Here is a 15,437-nt window from a genome sequence, read left to right on the forward strand (position 1 = left end):
CTAAGGGGTACCAAAGTGTAACATATAGAAATCAAAAGTACAAATAACTTGGTCACCTAGCAGCGCAAAAATATCAAGTTATGGAAATATTGTCCAACACACAAAAGCATAATAGAGAACTAATGTACAATCCTACTAATACAGTCCAATTGAAAAAACTTTTTCCAACGAACCAAAGGTATCAATCACTATAATACCATTAGAGTTGTCCACCTAATTCTATTATAGACAACCAGCAAAAAAAGTCTATCCCAATTTGACTTCACAAGGCCCAATTAACCCATAATAAAGTTGACAATTGCTTTGATGCGAAGACAAGACGTCTAACATCTATGTAGAACCAAAAAAATATCTTTCATCCATCCTTTTCAAAAACATTTTAATGTCTGTTGGAAAACATCCATTACTACGTACAAATTGATTTTTCAATAGCAGCCATACTCCATCATAACTAACAAACACATAAAACAAAATTATTGGCCACAATATTTCAAGAACAACTACAAAGAACGCTGCACAAACTAATTCAAGATTATACCACACACTAAATCTTGTTAATTAATGTCATAAGAGGGCCAAGCCCAGAAATTTGTTCATCAAAACATATTGTAAAAATAAAATGGAACTAGATACATATTGTAAGCATTAGCAACACATACTCAACAAACAAAACCCTTTTCCCATTACGAATAGAACAGAACCATCTTTAACAATTCTCCGAGCCAACTAAATTATAGTTCCTCCATTAACAACTAGACTATTTAATCATAATGAGTGAGAGATTGGGTGTTACTGCAAATCAGGTCATTGTCAGGTGGATTCCTAGGTGTTGTAATTGTGAGGCTGACACGCTAGCAAAGGAAGGGATTGGGTGATTGTACTCATTGTTTCCGATTGTGCGTATGTCTTAGAGGGAAAATGTTACAAGAGCGTTTTTATGTCTTATGTATTTTGAAGGAGTGTTTTTAAGTTTTATGTAATTGCTTTATCTTCAATAAATTGATGTACTCTTTTCCTCCTTCCGCTAGTTGGTTCTTGCCTTAGGGTCGAGGACTACTAAGAGGGAGGTTTTTAATGAGGCATCCTATTCCTATCAAAAAAAAAATAATGAGTGAGAGAAAAGTTGAAAGGAAAAGCAAATTCCGATGAGGTTTGAATCTCAGCAAGAGTGTCACGACGTGTTAAGGGAAATTTTCTCGTCTCAAGGACCTGTGGAGAGAGTTTTCATCCCAAAAGAAACAAGAAGTCCAAAATACAAATTCTCCACCTTTGCTTTTGTGCAGTTTGAGAGTGAAACTGGTTTGAAAAGGGCAATTGATAAGTTAAATGGTTCACTAATAGATGGAAGGATTACAATTGGAGTTGCAAGATACAATGATGCTCGTCCAAGGATAGCGGTTCCAGATTCGAATACAGCTGAAACTTCAAAGTCGAAAGGGATAGATAATTCCAGCAGGAGATTAAGGGATGATAGAATTTATAAAGATGTCTTGCTGACAAACAGAATGAGGAACAATGTATTGGGATATAGGGAGTTATTCTCTTAAGGAATTCACAGGGAGAAAACAAAGAAGAACATTTTGGAAATGCATATACCTTCCGAGAGCTCGTGTTGGGTTAAAAGATCATTAACATGGATTATCAAGCATTCCTTTGATTTAGAGTTAGTTCAGAAGTCTTTTATTAATGAAGGTTATGATGTTCAGATTGCTAGTTAGGGCTATGTCTGGAATTCCTGTACAGCCATTTTCAAATCTTATGAAGAGATGATGGAGGCATGGACAAAGAAGACAGACGAAATAGGATTCTGGTTTGATAGACTGGCTCCTTTATTGAATGAAGATGGAGTTTCAATGGCTTTTTGCCAGGTTGAGTTACTTGGGGTTCCTCTTTTATGCTGGAATGTATCCTTTCTGGAACTAGTAGCAGGGAGATTGGGGATGATGGTAGAAATCCATGATTTCACTAAGAACAGGGAGGATCTCACGTCTGCGAGAATTCTTATTAGGGTGGCTAGCCCTTTCGATGTCCCAGAGGTCATTACTCTTGGATCGTATGGTAGATCGTACAAGGTGAGTATCAAAATTGGATCGGTGTACGAATCTTCAAAACCTTCAGAAAATCTTCGGTGGTCGGAGTAATTGGGGAACATTTTGGTGAGTTGATGTCTGAGGAAGGTGAAGACAGGGAGAAGACAGGGAGGTGTCAGAATATGAGGAAGGTTCAGTAAAATCAGCAGAGAAAATGCGGCAGAGGGTTGACATGTGGATTGACCAGGGAGTATCTTATGGTTTAGTAGAAGCTGATGGAGAAAAACAGTTTCCAAGACTTACCAAACATTGGAAGGGCATTAAAAGAGGGTTGTCAGATTTGCAGAACGTTGGGAGTATCAAAGAGGGAGACTTTGCGGAATTGGGAATTAGAATTTCAAATATTCCAGCTGATGGGCCTCAGACCTAACCAGAAGATAATGAGCAGACTGGGTTGAAGGTTTCTAAGATAATTCCTTCTGGGCCACCTTACACAATAAATAAGTTTGGTAAAATGGTCCAGAATAGGAAATTGGTAGAGACTAGCAGTGAACAGAAGCAACATAAGGGGTTCAGCTATAATTCAGATTCGACTGGTTGTGAAGGAATTGAGGCTAAAAATTCTAATTTAATGCTGATAGTTCCTAATTCATAATTTTCAAAGAGTCATACAAGGGGTCGTTGATTCAGTTCAGAAGTTCACTCTCTACAAAGAGTGAGCCTTTAGAGAGGAGGAGAATGGGCAGTTATAGAAGGGTTTATAGAAGATCTAGGGAGAGAAATTACTGGTATGGGAATGAGAAGGAAGGCATATCTGTTAGAGAGGATGATTCAGTTTCTCAGAAGGTTAAAGACCAGACCTGCATATTAGACCAACAATTTACTATAACAGCAGATACGATTATCCAAGGCAGTGAGGATCGTATTACAGATAGAATAGCAGGTGCTAGAAGTTTGGATGGGGAGCTTGAAGGTTGTTTTTCAGAAGGACATTGTTCTAATTATAATTTTGGTCTAATAAATAGAAGAGTAAAAAGATTACTGCTAAGGGAAGCTTTAGAACAAGTAAATATTTCAACAGCCTCATCTTCGGTTTTTTCGGACCTTTTGGAGGAAGCATTAGCTACTTGGCAAGTTTGCCAGGTATTGGGGGTTTCTTTTAAGTAGGGGAAGGCAGCCTTTCTGGAAAAAGTCATCAATTTGGAGAAAGGCTTGAATATGGCCATTTGAGGAGTCTTATGGGGGAATCAGATTATTCAATAATCACTCATGAAGGAAAAAATATCCATAATTTCATGGAATGTAAGGGGTTTGGGAAAAAAAGAGAAACAGAGAGTTGTTCAGAGATAAGTCTCTAAGACATCTCCTTTTCTTTGGTTACAAGAAACTAAATCCGAGAAAATACATAGGTCTTTTTTAAGAAGAAACGGGTTGAATATTCTTCAAGGTTTTATCGAATCTCCAGCGGTTGGTTCTTCACGGGGTTATTATGTTGTTGGGATGACAATGTGGTTGAGCTAGAAAATCACTGCATTAATAGAAGATTCATTGTTGTTTCAGGAAAATTTCTCTCTAATCAGTTTAGAAGTGTTCTCATTAATGTTTATGGGCCTTCAGTGGAGGATGAGAAAGCAAGTTTTTTAAGAAATCAGTTTGCTCATTTCTGATCAAATCTGCCTTTGTGTGGGAGGGGATTTTAATGTTTACTTGTGTGAGGATGAGAAGGTTGGTAGAGCTCATAACAGAAACTCAATAGGGATTTTCAGTCGGTTTATTCAGATTTCAGGATTAATTGATCTGCCTTTGAATGGGGGCAAGTTCACTTAGTGGATGGTCAATTCTTGGCTAGTTTTCCTGATATTGTCCAGTCATTAATTCCTAAGTCTATTTCAGATCATAATGCTATATTACTTGAAAATGAAGGAATTAATTGGGGCAAAAAACCTTTTAGACTATTTAATTACTTGATGGAGGAAGAAGGTTTTGAGGAAATGATCAATCTTTCAATATCAGATTGCAAGAAGAATAAGAGAAAAGCTGGAATTTTGAGCATTTTGAAGAGTTCTAAATTAGCCATAAAAAAGTGTGCTGGGAAGAGAAACCAGTTTTCAGTAGTTACAATTACAGACTTAGAAAAGAAAATTCAAAAGCTAGAGGAGGATGTCCAATAGTTGCAAGATAGTTCAGATCATGGAATAGCAGTTGAATTAAATGTTTGTCGATTAGAATTATGGAGACTTCACAGAATAGAGGAGCATATTTGGCATCATAATTCAAGAATGAAATGGGTATATGATGAGGATCGGAACACTAGATTCTTTCACACTTGTGCTTCAGTTAGGAGAAAACTAAATGCGTTGAATGCTCTAAAAGTTGATGGGAATATTATTCATGACCCAACTGTTATTAAGGCCACTGTCAAGGATCATTTTTTTAAAATTTTTAATGATCGGTCTACTTTGGATGTTGATGATATAGGGTTGACTTTTCCTAGAATTTCTTTGGAGCAAAGTACTCTTTTAGAGAAGGAATTTTCTGAGGAGGAAGTTTGGGAGACAATAAAGTCCTGCGACAGTAATAAAGCCTCGATCCGGATGGATTGACTTTGGGATTTTTCAAAAGGTTCTGGTCTGTCCTTAAGGAAAATATTCTGAATTTTTTCCATAATTTCTTTTTGGGGAAAGATTGGGAACATGGTATTAACCATACCTTCATTACCCTAATTCCTAAGGGTTCTATCATTGGGAGCCTTGATGATTATAGACCGATAAGCTTAGTAGGAGAGGTTTACAAGATCTTATCTAAATGACTTTCTAGGAGGCTGAGGAGTTGTATAAGTAATATCATCAGCCCGACTCAATTTGCCTTAATACCCGATCGACAAATTTTGAATTGTTCTTTTATTGCTAATGAAGGAATTGATTATTGGAGGAAGAAAAGGCTAAAGGGTTGTGTATTAAAAGATGATTTCAAGAAGGCTTATGATACTGTTGATTGGCCTATTTTGTTCAAGGTGATGGAGAAGATGGGTTTCGGTTCTACATGGATTAGTTGGATCAGAAGATGTGTTACTACAGCTTCAGTTTCGGTATTAGTTAATGGAGTTCCCTCGGAGGACTTCCCTATGGCAAAGGGTCTTCGACAAGGTTGTTCCCTGTCTCCATTGTTATTTAATTTAGTGGGGGAACTGCTCAATTTATTACTCCTTAGGGCTGTTTCTGAGGGATTATTTTCTGGAATAGTAATTGGCAAGGAAGGGTCTTTTAATTTAACACACTTGCAAGTTCTAATCTCTAGCATTGCAGCAATTAGGGTAGTGAGAGAAGCTCCACCTTCTCTTTAAAATTTTTAGACGTTTTTCAAAAATTTCTTTCTTTATCCACTTCAAATCCTTTAGATGGCGAGTCAGTTGAGAAGATCTGTTGGGAAAAATTGTGTTACAGTTATTATTTTTAATATTCCAGATTGTCTTCATTATCAAGGTCTTAGGTTATTGTTCGATAAATATGACGAGATGGTCGATTCTTTCATCCCTATCAAAAGAAGCAAGGGAGGAAGCAGGTTCAGTTTTGTCTGCTTTTCTAGATTGGAGGACACGAGGAGGGTTATCATCTGTGTTGATAGATCTTGGATTCAAGGTAAAATGGTTAGAGTTTTCATGGCGAGATTTCAGCCTCGTGATGTTTTCTGGTTCAATTTCAACTGTGGTCAAGAGTAGTGAGGCAGATGTCAAAGAGGCGCCCATTATTGGTGTAGTTGACGAGGATAAGCTAATTCCTCTTAGAGATAGTTTGGTTGGTTGGTGCAGAAAATTTATAAAAATGAAAGAATTAGCTGCTATTATGCACAAGGCATATTAGGCCCAAAAATTATGAGGTTATGTGATTTAGCAATTTTGATCATTTTTGGAGATGAGAGTAGGGACTATACTCTAAAAAAACATATTGGAGCGTTGAATAAATGCTTTGACAAAGTAGAAGTGTGGTCGGAAAACTTTCAGTGTAGCAGCCGACGGGCATGGTTATCGTGTAGAGAGATCCCACCGTTTGTGTGGTGCCATTCAACTTTCAGAAACATTGCAGAAAAATGGGGAGCTCTTATCTCCATTAACGTAGCAACTTTAAATCCTGGCTCGTTTGATAGGGCCTTGTTTCAGATCATTACGAGTTGCAAAGATCGAGTGGAAGAATCCTTTGTTTTGAAAGTCGGGGATCAGTCTTTTACAGTATTTGTTTCTGAGTTTGAACCTTCTTTTAACCCAGATTCTGTCTGGGATGATTCGTCTGTGTTGGAAACGTCAGTTGCCTTCCCGTTGCCCACGGAGGGGGAGCTTGTTGGTGTCTCGCCAGTTAAGTCTTCCGAGCTGGTGGTAGATGCTGGAACATTTTCTGGAGTTAATTTTGATTCCACTAATATTGAGGAAGCTCAGATAGAAACTCGAGCGTGTTTTGAAGGCACGCATACTGGTGGTGGAACGTGTGGTTCAGGTGCCGAGGAAGTACGAAATGGTCCTGGTTCCGAAGAGGTGTGGGTTGTGGAAGTGGTGTCCCTGACAGTCCGTAACGGGATAGCTGCACATGGGTCTGATTGCCAGAAGAGCGGCACTTTTAATTCTTTGGAGGTAGTTAGGGGGGTGCAAGTGGGGTCTGAGGTAGATCTGTGCGATGCTATCAATGATAATGTGCATGGGCATAAGCTGTCGTTTTGTTCTAACCCGACAATTTATAATGGGGCATCTACGATCGATTCAAGTGGTCAGAGGAGTGCAGATCTTAAGAATTTGGAGGGAGCTAGTGGGTTACACGTGGGCTCAGGTTTGGATGTGTGTAATGCTAGAGTTGATAGTGCGCATACACAAGATGTGCAGCACATGTTTCTTGATGTTAGTGGTAGGCGTTTGACTCCATTTAGAAATGTTGGTTCACGGCATACCAAGTTAATATTTAATATTAATAGGTTCTTGGAGATCCCGAATGTGGATTCGGTTAGTGGGGCAGCTGTGCAGGATTATCCTTGTCAAACTGGGGGCACTTTTCATGCCTTGGAGAGTGTTAGTAGGACGCACGTTGGGTTTAAGGATGTAATCAAAGGTAACGTGCAGCTGCCAGTTGTGTCGTCCACGACCACACATACTGACGGTTTTAAGGTTTTGGTGGTACACGAGGAAGTGCTTGCTGGTCAGGGGATGGGGCTATCGAAATCCGAGAAAGTAGATGGGCGTCAGAAACAAAGAGCTTTGGAGGAGAAAAATGCTATATTTAGTTCTCTCCGAAATTTTCAAGAAAAATTCTCGACCAACCAAAGGAAGCCTCGTTAAAGTAGTAGCAAGAATTCTCAGAGGAAGGTGCATCGAGAGGAAGTTTTTTTTTCTGATCTTGAAGGCTCTAAAGTGGGTTTGATATCGGAAGATTATGACAGTGTAAGTTTTGGTACTTTCAAGCGATTCTTTACTATTTATTTATATGGAGTTGGAGGTTCGGATGGTCTCTGTTGACAAGTCGAGCAAGAAGAGGCAGTAAGGCGGAAGAAGTTTCTTGTACTCTTCGTGTGGAAGTTCAGGGCTTTTGTTTTTGATTTTGGATTTTCTGGATTGAGCCATCTGTGATATTTGGCTTCTGCTTTAGTCTCGGGCTTAGTTCAAGTGTATAGTTTGGTCAGTCATTTTTGTGATTGTTGTTGTAGCTTAGATGGATTTCTCTGTGTTAGTGTTGATGTATAGGGTTTTTTCCGGTTGTTTTTGATTGTTTGTGTATGATGCGGGTGGCGATCTGGTTGTATCTTATGTTTCTTATGGTTAATGAAATCTTAAGGCACTCTTTTCCTCCTTCCGTTGATTAAGGAGCTTTTCTACAAGCTCCTTTAATCAAGAAGGAGGTTTTTAACGAGGCCTTCAATTCCTATCAAAAAAAAATTCACACTTGCAGTTTGTTGATGATCTAACTATCTTTTGTGGAACTTCGAAGATGCAGATTACGAATGTAAAGAGGGTTCTTAGAGTGTTTCAAGTTATATCGGGGCTTCAACTTAACCTCAAGAAAAGTAAACTCTTTGGAATTAACATATCTCAAGAGGATGTTCAGATTTGGGTAGATTCTATTGACTATGCAGTGGGATGTTTTCCTTCTAATTATCTAGGATTTCCACTAGGTGCTAACAGGAATTCATCAGTTATTTGGGAACCAGTGGTTCAGAATTTTCACACAAAACTAGCTGGTTGGAAGGCTTCTACTCTTTCATTAGCTGGGAGATTGGTATTGGTCAAATCGGTTCTTTGCTCACTGCCTACCTATTTTATGTCAATGTTAAAGATTTCAGCCTCTATCTACAAACTCAATTCAATTATGTCTAATTTCCTATAGGGAGGGGGAAATGGTATAAAAAAGATACAATGGGTTAATTGGGCCGAAGTGTGTAAATCAAAAAGTGAGAGAGGTTTGGGAGTTCGAAATCTTTATAGCATGAACAGAGCACTTTTAGGGAAATGGTCTTAGAGGTTTGCAAATGAAAGAAGTTTTGTTTGGAGGAAATTTATATGTAGCAAATATAATATTGATTCATCAATGTTAGTGTTAGAAAGATTTCACCTCAAGCTTCTTGGCTATGGAGATCATTGGTTAATAACCATTTCAAAGAAGACACCTTTGGTTCTAAGTTTCGAAGTTTGTGCAGTTTCCATGTGGGTGATGGTAAGCTCATTCGATTTTGGCAAGATAGTTGGGTTGCGGATTATCCGTTCTAGGTTCTTTTTCCCATACTATTTTTCATTTCTACAAACAAAATTGGCAAGATATGTGAGTTTGGTGAATTCCGATCTTCGGGCTAGATTTGGGATGTTAAAGTCAGAAGAAATCTAAATGATTGGGAGCTTGAACAATGGTGTAATTTGATGAGCATCATTTCCAATGTTTCCCTATCAAAAGAATCCACTGACGGTTTGATTTGGAAAGGTTGTGGGGACGGGGTTTATTTAGTTAGCTCGTGTTAAGAGGTGTGCTTCAGGTTCAGAGGATGTTCAGTTCTGGAAAAATATAGTTTGGAGGGGTTTGACACCTCCAAGAGTGGAATCTTTAGTGTGGCAGATTGTTCTTCAAAAGTTGGTTGTTAAGACCGAATTGGTAAAAAGAGGGGTTCAAGGAATTGATGATGTTTTATGTCCTCTTTGTAAGTTGGTTGAGGAGTCTTCCACGCATTCATTTTTTACTTGTTCGGTTGCGTGGTCCTTGTGGAATAAATTTATGAATTTTTGGAGGTTTAGTTCTATTTTCCATGCAGATGCAAAGATTTTTCTACTAGCTTGGGATGATTTGAAGAAAAACTCTGCGATATGGACTTTCATTCCTGGGGTTGTTCTTTGGACCTTTTGGAAGGTCAGAAATAATATTGTTTTTGAAGAGGGAAAGCTTGATCAAACAGAATTATTTTTCTTAGCAAGGTTTAGGCTTGCTTCTTGGTTTTTAGCTAAGCATAAGGAGATTTCTATTCCTAAGGATTCTATAATTTCTGATCCTTCCCTAGGGGATTCTTGCTCTTCCTACAATATCCTGTTGTTATCTAAAATCCCTTGGTCCCCTCCTCCTATGGGCTTCATCAAATTGAATGTTGATGTTGCCATTAGCAGTGATTGGAAGAAAAATGGTCTTAGAGGTCTTTTAAGGGATCACTCTGGTTCAATTTTAGGCTCTTTTAAAGAGTCTGCTGGTTCGGGACCTCCTACATTGATGGAACTTAAAGCTATTCAAAGGGGCTTATCTTTCTTTGCCTCTTTTCAAGGGATGGTTAAAGATCGGTTGATTATTGAGAGTGATAGCAGGTGGCAGTAGATTGGATTAAGAATGTTGATTCATGCTCAGTTGTGTATGCTTTTATTGTTAGAGATATAGTTGAAAAACTTAGAGTTATTGAGGGGGTTGTTAGATGGGTTACAAGGACAGTAAACTTAGAGGCTGATGTTTTAGCCAGGGCTGGTATAGGTTGACTATTATGTTGTTGTTTGAGGTTCTCTTTTGAGTTTCTGGTTCATGAAAGGGGTGTGGGTTTTCTGGTTCTTGTAAGGGGTATTTTGATGAGTTTTAATTATGTTGTAATTCTACTTATGTTTAATGAAATCCTAAGGCACTCTTTTCCTCCTTCCGCTGATTAAAGAGATTCTCTACAAGCTCCTTTAATCAAGAAGGGGTTTATTAATGAGGCCTGAAATCTTATAAAAAAAACAACTAGACTCTTTGAGCTGACCAACAATCCTTAATAAGATATTTAACCTTCATTCAGGACTCCCAAGATGTTAAACAAACACATCATAATAGGATATTCCTACGAACAAGCTCTAACTAATCCACCTCAAAATTCATTTTTTATTGTAATTAATATCAGTCAGAAAATGAAATCTCAACATGTAAAACAAAAACAATTTATGTATTTCTACCATTTCGGAGAGAGAATTTGAAACTCACTGAGGCCTCTGGATTATGAATTAAAGCACAGAGTACTTCTACCAACTCGCCAAGATTATGAGGGGGAATGTTAGTTGCCATGCCAACCTGAAATTGGTAAATCACTCTACTTTTAAATGAACAATGTCAAACTTATTATAAACAGTAGCTTCATTTGAGAAGATATAAGCATATATAAGTACAAAAAAAAGGATGAACGCACCGCAATCCCAGAGGAACCATTTAGCAACAATGTTGGCAGTCTAGCAGGCAAAAGTGATGGTTCTTTATGTGAATTATCAAAGTTTGGAACAAAATCAACCTGCAATAAAATTGAAGATTGAAATTTCTTACAACAATGAAAAGTTTAGTATCCCAACTTGAAATGATATTAAGAGTTTAAAAAAAAACTTGCCGTATCTTGATCCAGATCTGCCAGCAAAATTGCTTCTGCGAGTGCCTGCAAGGACAAAATTGAATCAAATGAAAACAGCATGCAAGACTTAAGGAATCAAGAATATTGAATAAGCAATCTGGTGTCCTTTGCTTCACATTTCTATCAGTAGAGTGCAATTAAACTTTAACACTCTTCTAAGAAAAAATGTCATAACTATTAACAACCCATTCTTGGACACAAATATTAACAAGTTAAAAAAAATCAAATAATTGTATACACATTAACATCTTTCATAAACTGCAAAAATGCATAAATACTTACCTTGCATATAAGAGAAAAGGTTCACCAAACCTCAACATCTTCTACCCTGCAACCCCTCCCATTTTCCAATATGCCAACAAAGAATATAGAATTCAATTTCAGTTGATTGAAATTTTCTAACTATTTCATTGGCAGCATGAAACGTTAACCATTGAATAGTTGAGATAAAAAGCCAATTTTATCTTTTTTTCTAACTTGTCTCCATCACAGAGGGCATTTCTCACAAAATTAAAGACTATCAAGATTCCAAAAAACGATCATGAAGCACTAAAGAGCGGGGAGTGGAGAAAAGCCATAGTTGAGGAAATGAAAGCATTTGAAAAGAATAAAACTTAGGAAATTGTTGAGTTGCCCAAAAGAAAAAAAAAATAATTAGATGCAAATGTTTGTTCACAGTAAAATATAATGCAGATAGGACACTTGAGAGGTCTAAAGCCAGACTTCTTGTCAAAGGCTATCTTAAACATATGGGGTAGATTATGTAGGAACTTTCACACCTGTAGCAAAACTAAACACCATCAGGATATCGTTATCTTTAGCAACAAATTTTAATAGGACATTGAAACAATTTGATGTTAAAAATGTACTTCTGCATGAAGATCTAGAGAAAGAGGTTTTTTGGAGCCACCATCTGGATTCAATCATGCATTTGGTACTAACAAAGTATGCAGGTTGAGAAAGGCACTCTATAGGCTAAAACAATCTACAATGGATTGGTTTGGTTTGGAAGATTTACAAAGTTATAGAAGGAATGAAGTTCAAAAAAGCTTAGGAGATCATGCACTCTTCATCAAACGATCAAAGGGGAGCAAGATCATTACCTTAGTAATCTACATGGATATCACTGTGAAAGGTGATGATACCGTAGAAATCAACGAACTAAAAGGTCGCTTATCCAAGGAATTTGAGATTAAAGACCTAGGAAGACTCCAAGTATTTCCTAGAAAATGAAGTTGCACATTTGAAACGGGATTATTATCTCCCAAAAAAAGTTTAAATTGGATTTGCTCAAAGAAACAAATATGATGGGTTGCAGGCCATCATAAATTCCTATTGAGTATCATCACAAGCTAGGAGAAGAAAAAAAATAATCCAAAAGTTAACCAGGGAAGACACCAAAGGCTGATTGGGATGTTCATTTTTCTTGTTCATACATAACTTATGTAGTTAGTGTTCTAAGTCAATTCATGTATAAACCTCGAGAGGTACACTTGCAAGTAGCATACAGAGTCCTACCATATCATAAAGCACATCTGGCAAAGGAAATCTTTCCAAAAGAAATGGAACTCTAGACTTGGAGGCATAAACTGTCACAAATTGGGTTGGATCCATTTTAAATAGAAGATCCACTTCAGGGTATTGTGTGTTTCTTGAAGGAGTAAGAAACAACCAATGGTCCCAAGAACGAGCGTTGAATTTGAGTTTTGAGCAATGGCTCAAGATATATGAGTTATTATGGTTAATGATTGCATTAAGTGATTTGGGAGTAAAACATGAAGGTAGTACGAAGTTGTATTAGGATAACAAATCAACAATCAATATTGCACACAATTCTGTACAACATGATCTAACAAAACACGTAGAAATCAATTTCATTAAGGAAAAGCTTGAGAATGGACTCATTTGAACTCTGTATGTTCCTATAGACAGACAACTGGAAAACATCCAAATGAAGGGACTCTCAAGTACAACATTTCAAAACATCACCAACAAAATGGGAATGGAGAACATCCACTCAAAGGCTTGAGGGGGGGTGTTGAAAGAATCTTGCAGATTTTTTGACCTAAATTTTTAGGAAGACATGTCCCTAAAAATTTAGCAATGGATTAAGGAATAATTTCCTAAAATTACCAGGTCAATACAAGCTATAAATATTGAAAACAATTCTAATTTCTTTATAATTTAGTGTTTCCTAGTTTATGCTAATATTCCAAAATAGTTGAAAACTCTTGTGGGCTATGAAAGGTTGTATTTGATTGTCAAAGAAACACGGGTGAAAATTACAGTTCTTTTCTAATTCTTCCCTTTCCATTGTTATCTAATTTTAACAGGTTCAATTGTTTTACCAATGAATTTCATGTCAACAACTCTCCTCCATGTATACTACCATATGAGAAGCAATGTTAAAGACGTCGGATGAACTAATTGTGATTAGAGTAGACTTGGAATACAATTTTTACAACCCATACCTCTCCAAATTCTTTGTATGTACCATGAAAAAAGCTACATTTCATGGGTAGTCTATAGACTCATTTTTCAAACAATTTAATATATGTGGCTTAATAAAATTGAATTAGCTATTGATGAGACCAAAATCATAATTTCTCCATATTTGAAGAAAAATAAACCATGGAAAATAACGAAGATTAATCTATAGACAAGAATTTAATTAGCACGCATGTTCTGCATCTCTCCAAAAGTGAAAAGATTCTTCAGGAAAGAATCTGATGAACGTATTCTCTTTAACTTTCCAATATATCCCCAAAACATAAATGTTCAACTCACTTCTTAACAAAAAGCAAAACCTTTACGCATGTTAATGCACAAATCCTAGAATCAATCAAACACATTAAATAGGTATATATGCAATGGGTGCGTATGTACGTAGATACATAAAGAATGAAATAAGTAGACCAAAAAATCATGAAAGCAATTTTCTTAATAATGGTTAAAAACTATTAAATTGGTATGTGCATATGAAACAATGTCAATGATGCCAAACCATAGACAGTATGCTAAAAGGATAACCAAAAATCTTAACTGCCAAACTCCCTTAGTAAGGGTACACTAATATACTAATCATCAGTTTATTTTTCTGAAACAATATCAGTGAGAGACAATTTAGAGTAAATGATTGAAATTGAAAACATAAAGTGAAATGCAAATTATTCGAGCACATTTGAATAATATTAATGGTTCCATTGATTTTATACTATAAGGCAACAAATTCGAAATATGAGAGTGATTACACAAGTATATAAAGAAGCATTTCCATGACTTCCAGTTCTTTTACTTTAATTCAGTTCTCAAATAAACAAGACTCACTAAGACAGAAGAATCAAGCAAACACAGAGGATCAATTTGGTTGGCACTTTGTTTTCATTTTATTTATTTATTTTTATTTATATTTTTTTTGAAGCAAAAAAGGGCAAAGCACCAATAAAACAGAGACTTAGAGTCCGAAAATTATGTTTAAGAACCAGAAAACTTAAAGCATACCTCAAGTCTGCATTCAGTGTAACGCATAGCAGCAGGAGGATCTGCATCAATTGAACCAAAATTTCCATGTCCTTGGATAAGCGGGAACCTCAATGAAAAATCCTGAATGAAAGATAACAAACTGTTGAAATAAATCATGGAAAAATAGAAGTCAAAATCAAAAGAAAGTTCAAAGTCACCTGTGCCATCCGCACCATCGAATCATATACTGCACTATCTCCATGAGGATGAAACTTGCCGAGGACCTGAATTAGAGACATAAGAAAAAGAAACAGTTAAAGAACGCAGATAATTCAAAAACAACTTGGTGAGCTGAAATGTACAAAGAAAGCACAAAACATTTTCGTTTTAAAAACACAAACTGCCAAATGCTTTACCTCTCCAACAACTCTAGCACATTTCTTGAATGGTTTTCTAGACGAAAGACCTAATTCATGCATTGCGAAGCTGTTTGTGAGGGAACCGAATGACATGTTAGTGAGTATAATTGAAGTAAATAGACAACATATAAGCGTAAACCAAACGACACGCAGGATTCAATAAAAAAAATAGACAATATCCGTTAAAAACGAGTATTAAAATAGATAGATACTGTAAAACTCCAAAAAAAAAATTTACTTACAGGATTCTCCTATGCACCGGCTTCAAACCATCCCGAACATCGGGCAAAGCCCGTCCAAGCAACACAGATAATGCATAAGCCATATATGAGTTCATAGCCTCCTTGTGAAGCTCGAACGGAACCACCCGCCCATCACTGCCGCCGGCGCTTCCGTCATTGACAACAGCCGTCAAGCTTCCATTTCCAGCTCCACCGTCGTCTTCCTGCCCCGCGCCGCGTTTCGCTTTGACGGGATGGAGCACGGTGCGACGGGAAGGGGTGGATGAGAGGAATAGAAGGTGAGTTACATTAGGACGGAGAGCGGAAACACGAGAAGGGGCAAGGAAGAGGTTGTGGCGGAGGAAAGAAGAGAAGCGGAGAGTGGAGGAGAGAGACATTGGAGGTGAGATTGAGAGAGTATATGAAGATAAGGATTTCAT

The 15,437-nt window shown here is 37.1% G+C and overlaps 1 protein-coding gene across 1 annotated transcript in view; it reads right to left on the minus strand.

Moving 5' to 3' along the window:
- The window catches only part of LOC120200024 (DNA gyrase subunit A, chloroplastic/mitochondrial), a 38,277-nt gene extending 22,840 nt beyond the window's left edge, over nucleotides 1-15,437 (minus strand). The window contains exons 1-7 of the mRNA XM_039200973.1: nucleotides 15,019-15,437; nucleotides 14,774-14,843; nucleotides 14,576-14,641; nucleotides 14,397-14,498; nucleotides 10,875-10,919; nucleotides 10,683-10,781; nucleotides 10,481-10,567 (exon numbers count right to left, since the gene is read on the minus strand). Coding sequence (XP_039056904.1) covers nucleotides 10,481-10,567; nucleotides 10,683-10,781; nucleotides 10,875-10,919; nucleotides 14,397-14,498; nucleotides 14,576-14,641; nucleotides 14,774-14,843; nucleotides 15,019-15,437 — 888 coding nt within the window. The remainder of the gene's footprint in view (nucleotides 1-10,480; nucleotides 10,568-10,682; nucleotides 10,782-10,874; nucleotides 10,920-14,396; nucleotides 14,499-14,575; nucleotides 14,642-14,773; nucleotides 14,844-15,018) is intronic.

Source organism: Hibiscus syriacus, unplaced genomic scaffold (genome assembly GCF_006381635.1).
Source record: "Hibiscus syriacus cultivar Baekdansim isolate YM2019G1 unplaced genomic scaffold, ASM638163v2 tig00000340_pilon, whole genome shotgun sequence".
In the NCBI taxonomy this organism is placed as follows: Eukaryota; Viridiplantae; Streptophyta; class Magnoliopsida; order Malvales; family Malvaceae; genus Hibiscus; species Hibiscus syriacus.